We start from the raw sequence: 17,614 nt of genomic DNA on the forward strand, positions 1-17,614 counted from the left end.
AAGGATGCAATAAACACGGACTAGTGTCTTAGGGAATTTGGTAAGAATACACCATAGGAAGAGTAAACATGATTCCTGACCTTGAGTAGTTTTCAATTTCACTGGTGAAGATGCACACATTGTTTTTGCTGCTGTTGCTGTTGACCTTCCATCCTTTACAGAGAGGTTCCGGTTGAAACCGTAAGGGCGGTTCAGAGAAGGAAAAGAGCTATATAGACAACAGCAGGGAAAGCTTTATGGAGGAGGTGAAGGCAGAGCCAGACCTTGAAGGACGCGGAGCAAGCTTTTATATATCTAGGAGAAGAAGAGGATACCAAGAGGTACTGAGCACAGCATTAAAAAAGGAGGGCGGTGGGGGGGCGCCTGGGTGGCTCAGCTCAGTCGTTGAGCATCTGCCTTCGGCTCGGGTCATGATCCCAGAGTCCTGGGATAGAGCCCTGCATCGGGCTCCTTGCTCTGTGGGAAGCCTGCTTCTCCCTCTCCCACTCCCTTTGCTTGTGTTCCTGCTCTTGCTATCTCTCTCTCTCTCAAATAAAAATTTAAAAAATTAAGAAAAAAAAGGAGAGCGGGGCGCCGGGGTGGTTCGGTCAGTTAAGCATCTGCCTTAGGCTCAGGTCATGATCCCAGGGTCCTGGGATGGAGCCCCACATCGGGCCCCTTGCTCAGTGGGGAGCCTGTTTCTCCCTCTCCTCCCCGCTCAGGCTCTCTCGCTATCTCTGCTATCTCTGTCTCTCTCTCAAATAAATACACAAAATCTTTTTAAAAATGAGGAAAAACCAGCCTTAGGAGTGAGTGAAGACCGTGGAGGGTATTTGAAGAAAGAGGAGGCCATGCTTACACCACTGGAGGGCGTGTGTCACTGACTTTGTGATAAACATCCTTGATCAAATTAGAAAGAGAATAGCTGGAGAAAAATGAGAAACTCTGCGAAAACATATCCTAAGATTCTCCATCTACCAGGGAGGAATTAAAGACTGAATTTTTAGGAGAATGCCGACGAAAATGCTTAAAGATGCAGTTGCCCGCCCTTGTCACCCACATAGCTGCCTTGAGGCCTTGGAAATGATTTCTAATCCCTTTTTTGCGGAAAACTTTTGCCCCACTATCTACAGCAGCAAAGCACTATTATTCTTACAGGTCAGGAAAAGCACGAAGTCCGTTAGGATCCTAAAATGCGAGGACAAGATACATTTTCGCCTCCAGAGGGCACTGCTGCTTTGAAAAAGGACAACTTCCGCGTCTGCTTGGCTGTGGCGCCCAGCGGGCTTTTGTTTTAGATGCTGTTGCACTTGTTTTTCCCTTCAGACCTGGGGATGTTCCTTGAAGCCCTAGGGAGAGACTTGGCCATGGGGGCAGCATTCATTTAACCCCCCCAAAATAAAAAGAAGGAGCATAGTGCCCCATTCAGTCTCTTCAGCTTTTTTTTTTTTTTTTTTTTGAGAGAGAAAGAGCAAGCACACTGGGGGGGAGGGGCATAGGAAGAGGGAGAGAGGAGGGAGAGACTCCTAAGCAGTGGCCACGCTCAGCTCGGAGCCCCACCCAGGTCAAAGCTCCAACTCACCAGCTGCAAATATGACTCCCATACATATCTCTAGGCTATGCTTCTGCTGATCCTCAATTTTCAACTCTCCCTGAGCTGAGATCAAGGGTCGAAAACTTAACTGATTGAGCCACCCAGGAGTCCCCTAAATCACTTTCGAATATGCCCCTATCCTCCTTTCCCACTGACACCATTTCATTTCTGGGCCTCAGAGCCTCTTGCCATACATTCTTCTTAAGGATTGAGATGTATCCAATTTTACATCCTATTGTCTGAATAGGTATAATGTTTACTGGTTCAAATTTAGAAAAGCTTGAAAGGCTCCCTCCTACGCCCCCCTCCCCCACTACCTTTCCTTCCCAGATGCAGTCAGTGTCATGTGCTTCTCCTGTATCCTTCCAGAGGCGTTTTTACACGCAAGGTAGCATCTTTCACACACTCTTGGGCATCTTGCCTTTCTCGTGTCATGTATCCTAGAGATCTTTCCATGTTAGCACGTAAAGAGCTTCTTCATTCTTTTCACTGCTCTTTGCATTCCATTGTATAGATGCACCATAAGCTGTTAAACTTTTAGGTCCCCCTATTTATGGACATTTAAGGAGTTTCCAATCTTCTGCTACTGTAATAAAGGCTGTAAAGAACAACTTTGTACATAGGTCACCTCTCACAGATGTTAACTGATCAATGGGCATAAACTTTTAAAAATATGGCTACTAAAACACTTGAAATGACATGTGCCCCTCCCATTCTATTTCTATTGATCAGCACTGATCTAGATAGACCTTTCCTCTGTCCCCTCTCATCTCCTTCAAGGCCAAGTGTTCCCTCTCTGCTTCAGACCACAGGGCTTCTAGCACCTCAGACGCTCCCCACTTCTCACTCTTTTTAAGATTCTGCTTCAAACTTACTCTTGGAGGCCTTAAGAGATTTGGCTTCCTTATTCACAAGTCCACCTTCCCTTACCAGCCTCTGAGGGCAGGGCCTTTCATCTTTCTTCCCTAGGACACAGGGGCATTACCCAGGTCAGTGCCGTTAGCCAAACCAAGGAAAGTCCCAAGAGCCAGTCTAACCAAAGGATAGAGCTGGAGGGAGGTCACTGGTGGCCCTTTCATAATGCAGGCGAACCAATTCACATTTTAAGAGAAATACGAGTACGTTTCACCTGCATTCAGAATGTGAATTACATTTTCGCTGCAAATAATAGTAACAAGAAGAGAATGTAAAGGAATCATAAACACAGGAGAAACTTAATTTGACTTAAACCTCTGAGCCGTCCCCACCCTCACGGGGGACACCTGGCCCTGGGAACCCGCTTCTCGCCCGCCCCCCACCCCCCACCCCGCCCGGCCCCGCAGGAGAGAAGCGGCAGCGACAGCTCCCACCGCCGCCCCCGGCGCCCCTCGGGGGCCCGGGGCCTGGACCCACTCACCGGACCGGCTGCGGCAGGAAGGGCGCCCGAGAGGAGGGGGAGCGGCTATGCCTGGCACGGGGAGGGATTTCGGGGAAAGCGAAACTGAAACTTTGCGGCCCAGGACTGCGGGGCGCAGCTCGGCCCCACCGCCCCCGGAGCCCGGCGCCCAGAGCCATGGCCTCGACCCTCCGCCCGCCGTCCCCGCTGCTCGTGCGGGTGTCCGAGTCCAGCCCGCACATACGCTGGAAGCTGGAAATCTACTTCCAGAGCCAGAGGTCCGGCGGCGGGGAGTGCACCGTCCAGCCCCTCTACCACAGGGACCAGGTCACCTTCCTGGTGAAGTTCCTGGAAAGGGCAGGTGAGCAGCGGGCCGGGGCTGCGGGTGCCGAGGAGCCTGGCCCCGCGGGATTCCGGGCAGACCCTGCTCATGCTGACCTGGGAGAGATGGCTGGAGAAAGTACGGCACCGTCTGATGGGGACAGGAACCGGGGGCTGCTGCTGCCTAAAGACACAGCCCAACGGGGAGGATAGAGCCCAGAAGTGCCCAGAAGTGCCCAGTGCGTGATCTGGTCTGACCGCATTGTAAAGTTGATGCTTCCCAGTATCCTCACCCTAGCTCAAGTTTCTCCGCTCTGGGAAGGACACCTTTCCCTCCCCCCCAGACACCTGTATGGAAGCTCTTGTCATTTAGGTACTACTCCGTTTTTATGTTTTAATTATTCCACTGGTTTGTTTTCGAGAATTTCAAAAGTGGTATATACTCACTATAGCCAAGTGGGAAAAGAATAAAGAAAACCACCTGGAGATAAACAATATGGCACATTTCTTTTTTTTTTTTTTTAAAGATTTTATTTATTTATTTGACAGAGAGAGACACAGCGAGAGAGGGAACACAAGCGGGGGCAGTGGGAGAGGGAGAAGCAGGCTTCCCGCCCAGCAGGGAGCCCAACGCAGGGCTCGATCCCAGGACCCTGGGATCATGACCTGAGCCGAAGGCAGACACTTAACGACTGAGCCACCCAGGTGCCCAATATGGCACATTCCTTTGCAGTCTTTTTCTATGAATGTCAGTCAGTCAACATATATTTACAAAATTCTGACTGTACCTTTGATGTCTGCTGTTTTCACTTAAATTTATATAATGAGTATTATTCCGTATCATTGAAATGGGAAAACCGGAGACAGTTTCAGAAACGTGACTTTTAAAGAGTGTATCCCATTATCATGAGCTTTTCATTTCTACAGTAACACATGAGCTGGGGGCTCCTGGGTGGCTCCATTGGCTAAGTGTCTGCCTTCGGCTTAGGTCATGATCCCCAAGTCCTGGGATCGAGCCCCGCATCCGGCTCCTTGCTCAGTGGGGAGTCTGCTTCTCCCTCTGCCCCTCCCCACCGCTCATGCTCGCGCTTTCTCTCAAATAAATAAATAAAATCTTTAAAAACAAACAAAAACATAAGCTGCCCATGTTAAGAGTTTGAATAGTTCCTCCACAGTGCCCTGTCATCAACCCATCATTCCAGGATGCAGGGAGCAGCCTTCTTGGGAAGCTGCTGGGGCAGGGTACAGATGCATGAATAAGAGGTTTATTTAAAGTCTTTCCCATGTGTATGTATGTCTATAATGTCTCCACTGAAGCTAAAGAGGGAGTCTTGAAGAAAGAAAAGCATCAGATTATGATTGACAACAAACTTGTGACTATTTTTCTGGAGCCCACTGAGAATCCAATGGAGAGGAATGCAAGACCAAGAACATCTTCGTTGCCACAGTTACAGGAAGGGGTGAGGTCTGGTGAGAAGCATCAAAACAAAGAATATATTCCTGATGTTATGGATTCTTGTCTCCAAAAGGTAAGGATTGAAAGAAGGGGGGGGGTATATTCTTACCCCTTCCACTCCATTCACCATACCTTTCATTATTGATCCAACCACCACTTGCTGATGACTTGCTAGGAGGCAGGCCCTCTTTTGGGCATTGGGACACAGAAATGAACGCAATAGACAAGATCCCTGCTGGGTGGGGAAGTACATAGAAAGACAACAAGCAAGTAAACAAAATAAATGAAACAATTTCAGGCAGTGATATGTGCTAAGAAGAAAATAGAATGGGGTTTTGCCTTAGAGGGTGACAGGGCCAAAGTGAGGAAGGGGAAGGAGGTGATGCTGCTTCTGACCAGAAGTCAGAGACAACTTCTCTGAGGAGGTAACATTTGGCCTGAGACTTGAGTGATGAGAAGGAGCCAGCCATGTAGTAATTTGGCAAATCAATATCAACTTCCGGTTGTGTGCCAGGCACAGTCACAGAAACTGGGGATATAGCTGGGCGCATAGACCCTGAGAGCAGGTAATGATAGTAAAACAAACAGATAATGATGGTAAAAAAAAAAAAAAATAGATATGTAAAAAATGTGTGCCGGTGATAAGTGCTAGGAAGAAGAATAAGACAGGAGAGATGATAGACAGTGACATATCATCTTTTTTTCCCAGACCATTATTTTAAATAAAATACCAAGGAAAACCTCTCAAATGAGGTAATGTTTGAGTAGAGACATGAATGAAGTAAGGGAGCTACTAAGTGAGGTGAGAATGTTTGGGGCGGAGGGAAGCCCAGGTGCAAAGGCTCTGAGACATGAGCTTCTGTCCTAAACCCTACGGGCTTCAAGGAGGGAGACCACTGTGGCTAGAAGGCAGTAGGGAAGAGAGAGAATGACAGGCGAGGAACAGGGAGAGGGAGCCAGAAGTCAGGTCTTTGGGGGATGAAGGTAGGGACTTTGCATTTTAACTTCATCTTAGGGGATTCATCCGACCGTTTTGAGCTAAGGGACTGGGGTGATCTGGTTTATACTTCTAGAGGTTCACTTTGGCTGCTGTGTGGAGGACTGAGTGTAAGAATGGGGCCAGAGTGGAAACAGGGTGAGAGCCCAGTTAGGAGGGGTGGTGGCAGGCCAGGAGCAAGATGACGGTGGCTTGGACTCTGGGTGGTCCTGATGGAGGTGTGAGAGGTGGCTGGATTGGGGAAACATTTGAAGGAAGATCTGGACGAAGGATGTTACATTCGGAGGAAAGAGCATGTGTGAAAATCTTGAGGAGAACAAAACATAGAAATCTTGCTTTTATATTACATTCAGTTTGCATCTGTCATTTTTAGCTTAATCTGGCGTTTTTGTCCTATATTTGAGCTTCCAAAGGACAGGACTTAGAGGGCCTAGCAATACTGCATGCAGTTAGGTATTTAGTTTAAAAAGGGGGGGGGGATACTGAAGACGAGAAAAAACAACAAATAGGAAAATACATCCTCTTCAGATTTATGGCTCCCCTCGAAGCTCACAGACTCTTGTGAGAACCACAGCAACTTGCCCAGAAAGCAGACGTGCCTTCCCTCCACTCCATTCCCCAATAGTGGAGAGAGCGGAGGACGGCTCTAGAATCCAGACTTTTTGTCCACACCACTTTTTAAATATGCTCGTGCCCAGGCTCGACATTTACAACAGAATCTCTGGAGATGTACCTGGGCCTTGGCTTTTCTGCTTGTTTGTTTTTCTTTTGTTTTGTTTTAATTCCCCAGGTGATTCTAATGTGCAGACAGAGCTGAGAACTTCTAGGCTGTAGCATGCTGCATCCTCTGCAAAAAGGATTTGAAAGAAGTCACCCTCTGGTTGTTTCTCTGGTCTCTAGGCATTGTCTTGATAGGAGACTATAGGGCTGACGTCTGAGAGCTTATATTTGTTCCTTTTAAAATTTCAGATCTTTCTTAGTGTCACGGCGGACCTGAACTGTAACCTGTTCTCTAAAGAGCAGAGGGAACACATAACCACTATCTGCCCCAAGGTCAAAAAGATGGAAGGGGATGATGGAATTGAGAAGGTGTGTGGTACCTTTGGAGATATTGAAAAAATACATCATTTCTTGAATAAGCAACTCCAGGAAAGTGGGCGCAAAGATGAATCTTCCCCTTTGACACTGGAGAGCGAGCCACTCAGTCAGCAGGACCAGAACAGCTGTGTTTCTCCCTTTGAACCAAAAACCAGGACAGAAGACAAAAGCAACCAGCTTGAAATTCCTTTGCCTTTCTTTGAATACTTCCAGAAGAGCCATCCTGATAAAATAGACTCAGTACAGAGAAGATTTGGTGTAAAAATAAAAATAACAATTCAGGAGAGTTCTCTGAATACTGTCTATTTAGACTTCACCTCCAATCAATCAGGTGATCTCAAAGCCGCTAGCGAGGCTTTTGTCAGTGAATTTCAGAAAACCGTAGCATCTCTGGAGCAGAAATGTGTTGCTTTCGCAGACAGTGAGCAGGCAAATAAGATCAAACAAGAATTGAATCAACGGTTTACAAAGCTCCTTATAAAGGAGAAAGGAGGAGAATTAACTCTCCTGGGGACCCAAGATGACATTTCAGCTGCCGGATATTTTTTTGCCCCAAAAGCCTCTGAAAGTCTTGTCATGGGACCTGTGAAAATATCGACTCTCAAATGCACGATGAATGAAATTGAAGTTGACACTGCTCACTATCTGCTTGTAAAAGCTGAATTACTCCAGGAGATGACAGAGATAGAAAAAAAGTACAATACTCAATGTCAGGTTTGGAGAGACACTAAGAAAATCCACATTCTATTTGAACCTAAGGACAAAGAATTCGATCTGTCTGCCCATGCGTATGCAAGTTTCATCGATGCCTATCAACATGTGTCAAGTCAGCTGATGAGAGAAGTTCTTTCACTGAAACCTCTGGGCAAAATGAGAAAGCACTTATGTCAGACCATGTTGGCTGATGACTTTAGAAAAAACCATCCACATGTACACTCTGTACTAAATGAAGAGTCAGTGACTTTGACTGGGTTGCCAGATCACCTTGCAAAGGCAAAGCAGTGTATCTTTAAAAAGGGGGGAATGTTCCTGTTAGCTGGAGATAAAAGGAATGAGGACGAAGAAACACCCATGGACATTGATAGTAATGATTCAAAAATGACTTCACCAACATTCCAGCACTCTGCCAGTTCTGGGGCGTCGGGAGTGGACAAGGAAGAGGATGTATGTAGCATCTGTATTGACATCATTAGTAACAAACAAGTGCTATCCAAGTGCAAGCACGCATTCTGCACCTCTTGTATCAACCAAGCCCTGTCCTATAAGCCGGTCTGTCCTGTGTGCCAGACTTCCTATGGTATCCAGAAAGGCAATCAGCCAGAGGGGACCATGGCTGTCACTGTCCTAAGTAGCTCACTTCCAGGTTATGAATCCTGTGGCTCCATTGTGATTGAATATAACATGAAAGGAGGCATACAAACAGTAAGTGTTTCTGAGCATTCTTCCCAGTATGCTAGAATTATCAGAGCAAGAGACTGTTATGGTGCCGATTACTGGATATCCCAGGGAATTATTTCCATGTATATTTCCATATGCAAGGGCTTTAAATAGGAATAATAATAATATCAGTAATAAAGGTAGCAATGTTTGCTTATAACTTAGGTATCTTTTGTGTCTATTAAGTCAGAGAAAGAGTGGTGGTGCTTATGTGTTAGAATAGGGCAAATCAGAAGATGGATAGTGTTTCCAGCATGAATTTAGGGAAAGGGAGAAATATGAATTATTGGAAATATGTGCAAACCTTTTAGATATATATATATATATATTTAGTTTGCTCTGTCTGCAAATGACCACATCTATCTGTGTAGTAAAATTTAGACTTGGGAGTGTTTTCATGTGATACTTTCTTGTCTTCATACAGAAAGAGCACCCAAACCCAGGAAAGAAATACTCTGGAGTACGACGAAGAGCATACTTGCCTGATAATGAGGAAGGAAATGAGGTTTTGAGACTGCTTCGTAGGGCCTTTGACCAAAAGCTGATTTTCACAGTGGGGGATTCTCGAGCACTAGGAGTCTCCAATGTCATTACGTGGAATGACATCCACCACAAAACGTCCACTTTTGGCGGACCACAAATGTGAGAACCTTCTGAAAAATAATGATTGCTAAACAGGATTTAGAGGTTGTAAAATATGGCAGTTTGAGGAGGTGGCTAGAAGGAGACTTTATAGCCGTAAAGTATTTTTTTGAAGTAAAGTTGACGGGCGCCTGGGTGGCTCAGTTGGTTGGGCGACTGCCTTCCACTCAGGTCATGATCCTGGAGGCCTGGGATCGATTCCCGCATCAGGCTCCCTGCTCAGCAGGGAGTCTGCTTCTCCCTCTGACCTGCCCCCCTCTCATGCTCTCTCTCTGTCTCATTCTTTCTCTCAAATAAATAAATAAAATCTTAAAAAAAAATACTCATGAAGTACAGTTGACATACAATGTTACATTAGTTTCAGGTGTACAACAGTTGATTTGACAATTCTATACATTACCCAGTGCTTACCACAGTAAGTATAGTTACCATCTGTCATTGATTTTACAACTGGAAGTTTGTATCTTTTAGTCCCCTTCACCTCTTTTGCCTATCCCCCCAACTCTAGCCCTCTTTCCCCTAGCAACCACCAGTTTGTTCTCTGTATTTAGGGACTGTTTCTATGTGTGTGTGTTTTGTATTTTAGATTCCACATGTAAGTGAAGTCATATGGTATAGTTCTTTCTCTGACTTATTTCACCCAGCATAATAACTTCTAGGTCTATCTATGTTGTTGCAAATGGCAAGCTTTCAACTTTTTATGGCTTAGTATTTTCCATATATATATATATATACACACACAAATACACATATATATACACACATATATATGTAATAGATATGTAATCTTCTTAACCCATTTATCTATAGGTAGACACTCAGGTTGCTTCCATAGCTTGACTCTTGTAAATACTCCTGCAATAAACATAAGGGTGCATATATCTTTTCAAACTGTGTTTTTGTTTTCTTTGGGTAAATTACCCAGCAGTGGAATTACTGGATCATACAGTATTTCTGTTTTTGACTTTATGAGGATCCTCCATACTGTTTTCTACAGTGTCTGCACCAATTCACATTCCCGCCAACAATACATGAGGGCTTCCTTTTTTGCACATCCTTGCCAACACTTTTTCTTGGTTTTTTGATACTAGCCATTCTGACAAGTGTGATGTGCTATCTCATTGTGGTTTGGATTTGCATTTCCCTGATGATGAGTGATATTGGGCACCTTTTCATGTGTCTGTTGGCCATCTGTTATGTCTTTCTTGGAAAATGTCTATTCAGATCCTCTGCTCATTTTTAAATCAGGTTATTTGTGGGGTTTTTTGGTGTTGAGCTATAATGAGTTCTTTATATAGTTTGGATATTAACCTCTTATCAGATTTATCATTTGCAAGTATCTTCTCCCATTCAGTAGATTGCCTTTTTGTTTTATTGCAAAAGCTCTTTAGTTTGATGTAGTCCCAACAGTTCATTTTTACTTTTGTTTCTCTTGCCCAAGGAGCACATCCAGAAAAAGGTTGCTAAGACCAATGTCCAAGAGATTACTACCTGTTTTCTTTTAGGAGTTTTCTGGTTTCAAGCCTTCCATTTAGGTCTTTAATCCATTTTGAATTTATTTTTGTGTATGGCTTAAGAAAGTGGTCCAGTTTATTCTTTTCCATGTAGCTATCCAGTTTCCCCAGCACATTTATTGAAGAGATTGCCTTTCCCATTATATATTCTTGCCTCCTTTTGGTAGATGAATTGACCATATAAATATGGGTTTATTTCTGAGCTCTCTATTCTGCTCCATTGATCTATGTGTTTGTTTTTGTGCTGGTATCATGCAGTTGTGATTACTATAGCTTTGTGGTATAGCTTGAAATCTGGAATTGTGACATCACCAGCTTTGTTCTTTCTTAAGATTGCTTTGGCTATTTGGGGTCTTTTGTGATTCCATACAAATTTTAGGATTAAGTGTTGAAGTTCTATGAAAAATACTATTGGTAATTTGAGAGGGATTGCATTGAATCTGTAGATTGCTTTGGGTAGTATGGAAATTTTAACAATAGTAATTCTTCTAATCCATGAGCATGGTGTATTTTTCAATTTGTTTGTGTCATCTTCAATTTCTTTCATCAGTGTCTTATAATTCTAGAGTACAGGTCTTTCACCTCCTTGGTTAAATTTATTCCTAGGTATTTTATTCTTTTTGATGCAATTATAAATGGGATTGTTTTCTTAATTTCTCTTTCTGCTCTGTTATTAGTGTATAGAAATACAGCAGATTTGTGTATACTAATTTTATCATGCAACTTTACTGAATTCATTTATTAATTAGGGTAGGGTATTTTGAGAGATGCTAGTCTGGAATGATAATATCATAAGGCAGAAATATTGGTTCTATCATCTTCTACCTTCCAAACCACAAAATGTCACACAGGTACTAAATTTTGCATTAAAGGGAGGGAACTTCAGAATCTAGGATGAATGGTATCTAAGGTGATTTAATTTGGGGTTTCCTGTCTATTCGGAAGATAGATCCTAGCAATATTATTTACTTTGCCTTCTTTTGAAATCACCCTTTCTTTTACCCTCCCCTCCCAATGGTCCATAGAGATTATAAATTCCCTTGGCCAATAGTACTCTAGGAAAAGTCTCAGTTAATGGTGATGGAAGTTGTATTATAGGTAATCCAATTGTTTTTTACTTGCTCTTTATGAAATTCAAATAGAATGCCTCAGACCCTTAGTATTCAAAAGGGAATGCATCCTGAGACTTTTGAAAATTTCCCAAATTAGAAAATTCTCCTGTAGAATATGATTACCCTCCATAATATATAGTGTGGTATGACTTTAGGAGAGTCACTGCTTACCATGAGCTGAAAATTTTTTAAAAAGTCTTATTGGAAGGCAGATCCTGGGCAGACAGCTAGGCTAACTTACCAGCTAAATGGCTCACATCTGCACACTTACAAGTGATTGTAAGTCATCTGCCTTCACGATTGTTTTTGAATGTTTGCAACACTGAATATTAATGCCAGGGATCTACTGTACAGATTCTTTAAGAGCATTTATGAAGAAGCTAAGGGGCTTTTTCCTTCTGCAGGTATGGCTACCCGGATCCTGGTTATCTGAAACGTGTCAAACAGGAGCTGAAAAATAAAGGAATTGAGTAAGAAGACCGCTGGAGGGATGTCTTGAGCCAAGCTTTCAAAAAACACAGTTGAAGAGACTCCTTTTAAAACTTTTCATCTCAATGAGGCACGTGGGTAGCTCAGACAGTTAAGCATCTGCCTTTGGCTCAGGTCATGATCCCAGGGTCCTGGCGCTGAGTCAAGCTCTCTGCTCAGCGGGGAGCTTGCTTCTCCCTCTGCCCCTCCCCCTGCTTGTGCTCTCTCTCTCTCTCTCTCTCTCTCTCTCTGTGTGTGTCAAATAAATAAATAAATAAATCTTAAAAAATTTTTTTTCATCTCAAGAAGTGGTCTGTGTAAGAGTAAGAATATGCTAGTCTGTCATTTCTGGAGTGTTACTTTTTATGGAAGATAAAAGCTCCAAAGATTTGTGTGATTTTGTGGGTGTTGTGCCTCATTCTTGGGTCATCTTTGGTGCGGGGGAGGGGGTGGAGTGCTGCGGGTCTGAAATCATCTTCTGTGTTCTTCATTTGAAATAGTAGCTGTCAATTGATCCTTTTTATTGCCATCTCTGAGGTAGACTTTTGTTTTTTTGTTTGCTCCTTAAGTACCCTAAAAGTAAAATCCTAGTGTGAAGGGGGGATGGGGCTTTGGTTATGGAAAATTAGAGACACACATTTCCCCTCCCTCCCTCATGGCCAGAAAAAGGGCCAGAAGCAGAGATTGGGCAACCTTTGGTAATAAATGGAGTAAGGCTGTTATTTGTCACAATACAGAGCCTGATACACAGTTGGTGCTTCATAAAAATTTTTTGCTGCCTGACTCAGGTTGCTAATAGCCCAGCAGAGGGATATATGTTCCCTAAATCTTTGACAGAGGCAAGAGTTAGGAAGCCATTTCTGGAGACCTCACCACTGATTTGGAAAAACTGAGTTCCTTACTCCAGAACGCTTAGCTTCTGAACTCTGAACTCTGAGCTTTGACCAGGCCTCTAATTTGATCCTTGCTCCCTCCTGATTCTTAAAATCTGCCATATGGGGTACATTTTCCCTGTCATACTAATGCTACATGTTTCTGAACATTTTTTCCTATGGATATTACTGTACTTTTTAAGTATACCCTTCTTCCAGTTAAACAGATAAGCTTACTTTAGTTTCCATAGACCATCACTTTCTCAGTAGTGTAGCCCCCACCATAGTAGTTTTTCCATTCTTTTACTAAAGTCCCACCAAGTCCTGTTTTCTCCCTTAAAATCTCTCTCCATGATACTCTCTGTGGACAAGAGACAAGGCAAGTTGAGTCTACTCTTTGGAATATATGGCATGTCAAAATGTACTTTTAAATGGTTCTCTAAGTCTGAAGAAAATTATACTAGTAAATTATCTGGTTATCCATGTCCCAGCCTCTCTCAAAAGAAGATGAACAAGAAGTCTTTTTCTTTTCCTAAGGATACACATACACACACGTATACATTTGTTAATCAGATAGTAATAGCTAATATTTATTATGGATTTATTTTATCCTCTTTACAAGAGCTTTATATCTATCATTAATACTATTAATGCTATCCCCATTTTATAACTGAGAAAACTGATGCATAGAGAGGGTAAGTACATTGAGAAAGGTCACATAGTTTATAAGCAGAAGTGCTGGGATTTGAAGAAGATAGTCTGGCCCCAAGCTTCCACACCCCAGAGCTACCCTGCCTCCTACAGGGGACTTCTCCATGGAGCTGGCTGGGAAATTCCCATTATTCTGGGTTTCTCTCAGAAATGGATTCCTGTACAGTGCTCAAAGTAGATTTCTTCCAAGGAGGTCCCATTTGAAGAACTTAAAAAACCAGAATCTTCTCCTTTGTCTAGAGAGTTAAGGAAGCTTAAGTTAAGTGATAGGTCTTTTTTAAAAATCAGTTTATACATTTAGTTTTTGATGATTCATTAAATTCTTTACTGTTATGATTTTGTGTCTACTGATCTTTTAGCTGAATTTGCTTCAAAAAAGCAACAGTCTGGGTCCTGCTAAGTTCTGGATCCTTGATTGCAATGCGTGTGCAAAGGCAAGTTTCATGGTGCGAGTGGTTGGTGAGCCTTTGGATTACTGCTCTCGTTCTGTGGAAGGTATTATCATCTGCATCTGCTTTAAATAAAGTTATATCTGAGGGCGCCCGGGGGGGCCCTGCAGTTAAGTGTCTGACTCTTGATTTCGGCTCAGTCATGATCTCTCTGTCATGGGTTGGAGCCCCGAGTAGGGTTCCAAGCTCAGCAAGGAGTCTCCTTGTCCCTCTCCCTCTGCTCCCCCACCCCCACCCCCTGCTGGCTCGCTCTCTCTCAAATAAATTATTTAGAAAGAAAGAAAGAAAGAAAGAAAGAAAGAAAGAAAGAAAGAAAGAAAGAAAGAAAGAAAGAAAGAAAGAAAGAAAGAAAGAAGAGAGAAAGAAAGAAAGAAAGAAAGAAAGAAAGAAAGAAAGAAAGAAAGAAAGAAAGAAAGAAAGAAAGAAAATCTTACAAAGAAAGAAAGTTCTATCCATATAGGAACAGATTGTCTGTGTTGTCCCTGTACTCCTTCTTTCTCTTCCCTTAGGATGAGATTCTGGGAGTTCTCTACAACACCAACAGTGTAGAGCAATCTACCATGTGTGCAGATGTCTGTAGTTGATTTTGTGTGTAGCTATTTGCTAAGTAGTATCGCAGTAAAATGTAACAGGATTGACTTCACTACAGGCAATTTCAGCTGTGAAAATCACATTCCTTAGTATGTTTTCTCCTTCACACGTAGGTTACTACAAGATAAAAGTAGGCTATAGGCTTCATCTCTTCTCTCCTTCTAGAGAAAGTGGATGCCATACCCTATCAAACTGCACTTGCCCCCTCCTTACTCCTAGAGTTTTTATTTTCACCTTTCTAGCATCAGTGCTGGATTACCCAGATGGCCCACTGGATACTAGCAAATCAGGGTACCTTCTCTCCAAAGGAAAAAGAGAATTGAAAACAGTATTAAGATATCTGATGTTTTTCTAAAGATAGAAAGCTTCTACATCCAATTCCCATGTGTGGGTTTTCCCTCCATATATCCAAGCAATTCTCTGATACCAGTTGGGGGTCCTACAATTAAACTCAATTCTGACATGCTCTACCCAGAGACAGCATCAGATTCCACAGGCTAATGGGGCTGCATCCCCACCAGATTTCCCTCCACTTCGGATGCCAAAAGCAAGCGTAGGATGTTACCTGTGCTTCTGGCTGAATGGCTATAAATCTCTGGCTCCCCATAACCCCCTCCTTGGGTTTGCTTAATTTGCTAGAGCGGCTCACAGAACTTGGGAAGCCAGTTTACTCATTACATCACTGGTTTATTACAAAAGCATATAACGCATCAATTTCCAGATGGAAGAGATGCATAGGGCAAGATATGGGTAAAGGGCATGGAGCTTCCACGGCCTCCAGTCAAACCACTATGCCCAAATCTCCACCTGTTCACTCCCCTGGAAGCTCTTCAAACCCCGTCCTTTTTTGGGATTTTACGGAGGCTTCAAAACATAGGTATGATTGATCAAATCTCCAGTCACTTGTGATTGAAGTCAACCTCCAGCCTCCCCACCTCCCCCGAGATCAGGGGTTGGGACTGAAAGTTCCAACCCTCCGATCATGTAGTTGATTCCTCTGGCAACCATCCTTAGGTCATCTCACTAACAAAAGACATCTTTATCACTCTCAGCCATTAGGAAATTGCAAGGCTTTTAGGAGCTCTGTGCCAGAAACAGGGACGAAGACCAAATATATATTTATTATAAATCACAATATAGAGAGCACTAAAGCAGTCCTTAGGAGAAAAACCAAACCTTTGTTGGGCTTCCTTACACTCATCTTATGGATTAGTACTGTTTTTACTTTGATTTCCCTATGGGAGTTGGGCGCATTTCCTTTACTACTGACTGGGGTCCTGAGTCCTCCAAAGCACAGAGCCTTAAGACAAAGATCGATTGTTAACAATTTTGGGGCAGAGATGCAAGCCCAGGTCAGGGAAGATAAGGACAAACAAAAAGGGAAGCCAGGCAAACTAAGAAGCAGTGCAATGCAATGCAGGTTACCACCCTGGCCAGAGAGAGCCTTGAAAAGATCTAGCATGTCACTCAGTAGGTTCATTCGCTTGGCATGTGTTGAAAGAGACTGTAGAAAGCATTTTAAATGTCTTATTTCATAGAGGAGGACACTCAGTTTTATTTCCTGGGAAAACAACAGACAATGTAAAATCTATTACATTTATAACACATTAAAATGTCGTCTTAGTAGCACCTTTGACTTCTCCCTATCCTGCTCCCCGCATATCCATCATCACCAGCCCTATCTCTCTTTCACTTCAAATCTCACTGCCCACTTGGCTTCTTCATAGTTCTCTCACCAGAATGAATAAAACACCGTCTATGGACTCTCTGTCCCCATCCCTCCTTCCTCAAGTCACTTCAAACTGCCTTTTGAAAGACAATAGCTCTGGGGCACCTGGGTGGCACAGTCGGTTAAGCGTCTGACTCTTGGTTTCAGCCCAGATCGTGTCTCAGTGTCGTGAGATGGAGCCCTGCATCGGGCTCTGTGCTGCTTCAGATTCTCTCTCTCTCCCTCTGCCCTTCCTGCTCGTGCTCTCTTTCTCTCTCTAAAATAAATAACTAAGGGGCGCCTGGGTGGCTCAGTCCTTAAGCGGCTGCCTTCAGCTCAGGTCGTGATCTCAGGGTCCTGGGATCGAGCCCCGCATCGGGCTCCCTGCTCAGCGGGAAGTCTGCTTCTCCCACTCCCCCTGCTTGTGTTCCCTCTCTCGCTGTGTCTCTCTCTGTCAAATAAATAAATAAAATCTTTAAAAATAAATAAATAAATAAGTAAATAAAATAAAATAAATAAATAAATCTAAAACTTATATTTAAAAAAAGAAAGAAAAATAATAGCTCTGATCTCATCATTCTTCTGAAATATGCCTTCAGTAACTCCCTGATGCCTACAGCAAACTTGATCTTGGGTCAGAATCACTAGAGGGATCAATAAAACACAGATAGCTAAGACCCACCCCCACCAAAGTTTCTAACCGTGTAGATGTGAGATTGCACCCCAGAATTTGCATTTCTGGTAAGTTCCAGGTGATGTTGATGCTGCTGGTCTGGGCACCACACTTTGAGGATCACTGGCTTAGACTATAAAGTTCAAATGTCACAGCACGGCCCTCAGGGATTTCTCATTCTATTTTGCTCGCCTCATGTCCTGTTCTCTCCACCAAGCCCCGCCATGGTCCACTCACACCAGACTATCAACTTTTCCAAGCCACCGTCTATACCTCGCTTCTTCTGGCCTTTGCTCTACCTGTCCTCTCGGGAATACCCCTCTGCCTCATTTTCCACTTAGAAATGTCCTACTCTTCATTCCAGGTCTCACCCGAATGCCACTACTCTTGGAACTTCCCTTCAATCTTGTCTTCAAATTTTGATTCTCTTATTTTCTTGTGTTCCTAATACTTTATACATATCTTTATTAATGTGATATCAAAATCCACTGCCTTGGGACTGCATCAGCTCCATCCTGTGACCTGATTGCTGGTTGAGTTCAGCAATGCAAAGTACCAGGAAGGTAGGGGGAGCTAGTGGGAACTTATTTGGGGAACTTACTTCCCTTGCTGTCTCC

At 43.4% G+C, this 17,614-nt stretch overlaps 2 protein-coding genes across 11 annotated transcripts in view; one reads left to right on the forward strand and one right to left on the reverse strand.

Annotated features, from left to right (window-relative positions):
* The window catches only part of PARP9 (poly(ADP-ribose) polymerase family member 9), a 28,752-nt gene extending 25,645 nt beyond the window's left edge, over positions 1–3,107 (reverse strand). For 3 of the 9 annotated variants that reach the window (XM_064598270.1, XM_054504229.2, XM_045902988.3), the window contains exon 1: positions 81–1,127. The gene's annotated coding sequence lies outside the window, so the exon portion shown is untranslated. The other 6 variants (XM_045902984.2, XM_045902987.2, XM_045902986.3 and 3 more) reach the window with 6 other exon arrangements.
* An 18-nt stretch (positions 3,108–3,125) lies between these two features.
* DTX3L (deltex E3 ubiquitin ligase 3L) lies at positions 3,126–12,287 on the forward strand. Of its 2 annotated transcripts, none has more exons than XM_045902992.3 (5): positions 3,126–3,309; positions 4,587–4,798; positions 6,692–8,242; positions 8,682–8,899; positions 11,930–12,287. In XM_045902992.3, exons 1-5 carry the CDS (start codon positions 3,126–3,128, stop codon positions 11,997–11,999), a joined length of 2,235 nt encoding a protein of 744 aa, XP_045758948.1. In that variant the 3' UTR covers positions 12,000–12,287. The 2 variants fall into 2 exon arrangements, with proteins under 2 accessions (XP_045758948.1, XP_045758949.1); XM_045902993.3 differs by lacking the exon at positions 3,126–3,309 and adding an exon at positions 3,323–3,642.
* Positions 12,288–17,614: the final 5,327 nt, after the last annotated feature.

The sequence above is a fragment of the Mirounga angustirostris genome, unplaced genomic scaffold (genome assembly GCF_029215605.1).
Source record: "Mirounga angustirostris isolate CCGP_5_RB_7025 unplaced genomic scaffold, mMirAng1.0.hap1 SCAF_1, whole genome shotgun sequence".
In the NCBI taxonomy this organism is placed as follows: domain Eukaryota; kingdom Metazoa; phylum Chordata; class Mammalia; order Carnivora; family Phocidae; genus Mirounga; species Mirounga angustirostris.

Excerpts from the sequence above, each read along its gene's own strand:
- DTX3L (XM_045902992.3), top strand. The coding sequence starts at position 3,126 with ATGGCCTCGACCCTCCGCCCGCCGTCCCCGCTGCTCGTGCGGGTGTCC. Across the intron at positions 3,310-4,586 it reads GAAGTTCCTGGAAAGGGCAG|CTAAAGAGGGAGTCTTGAAG; the intron begins GTGAGCAGCGGG and ends TCTCCACTGAAG. Across the intron at positions 4,799-6,691 it reads TGGATTCTTGTCTCCAAAAG|ATCTTTCTTAGTGTCACGGC; the intron begins GTAAGGATTGAA and ends TTAAAATTTCAG.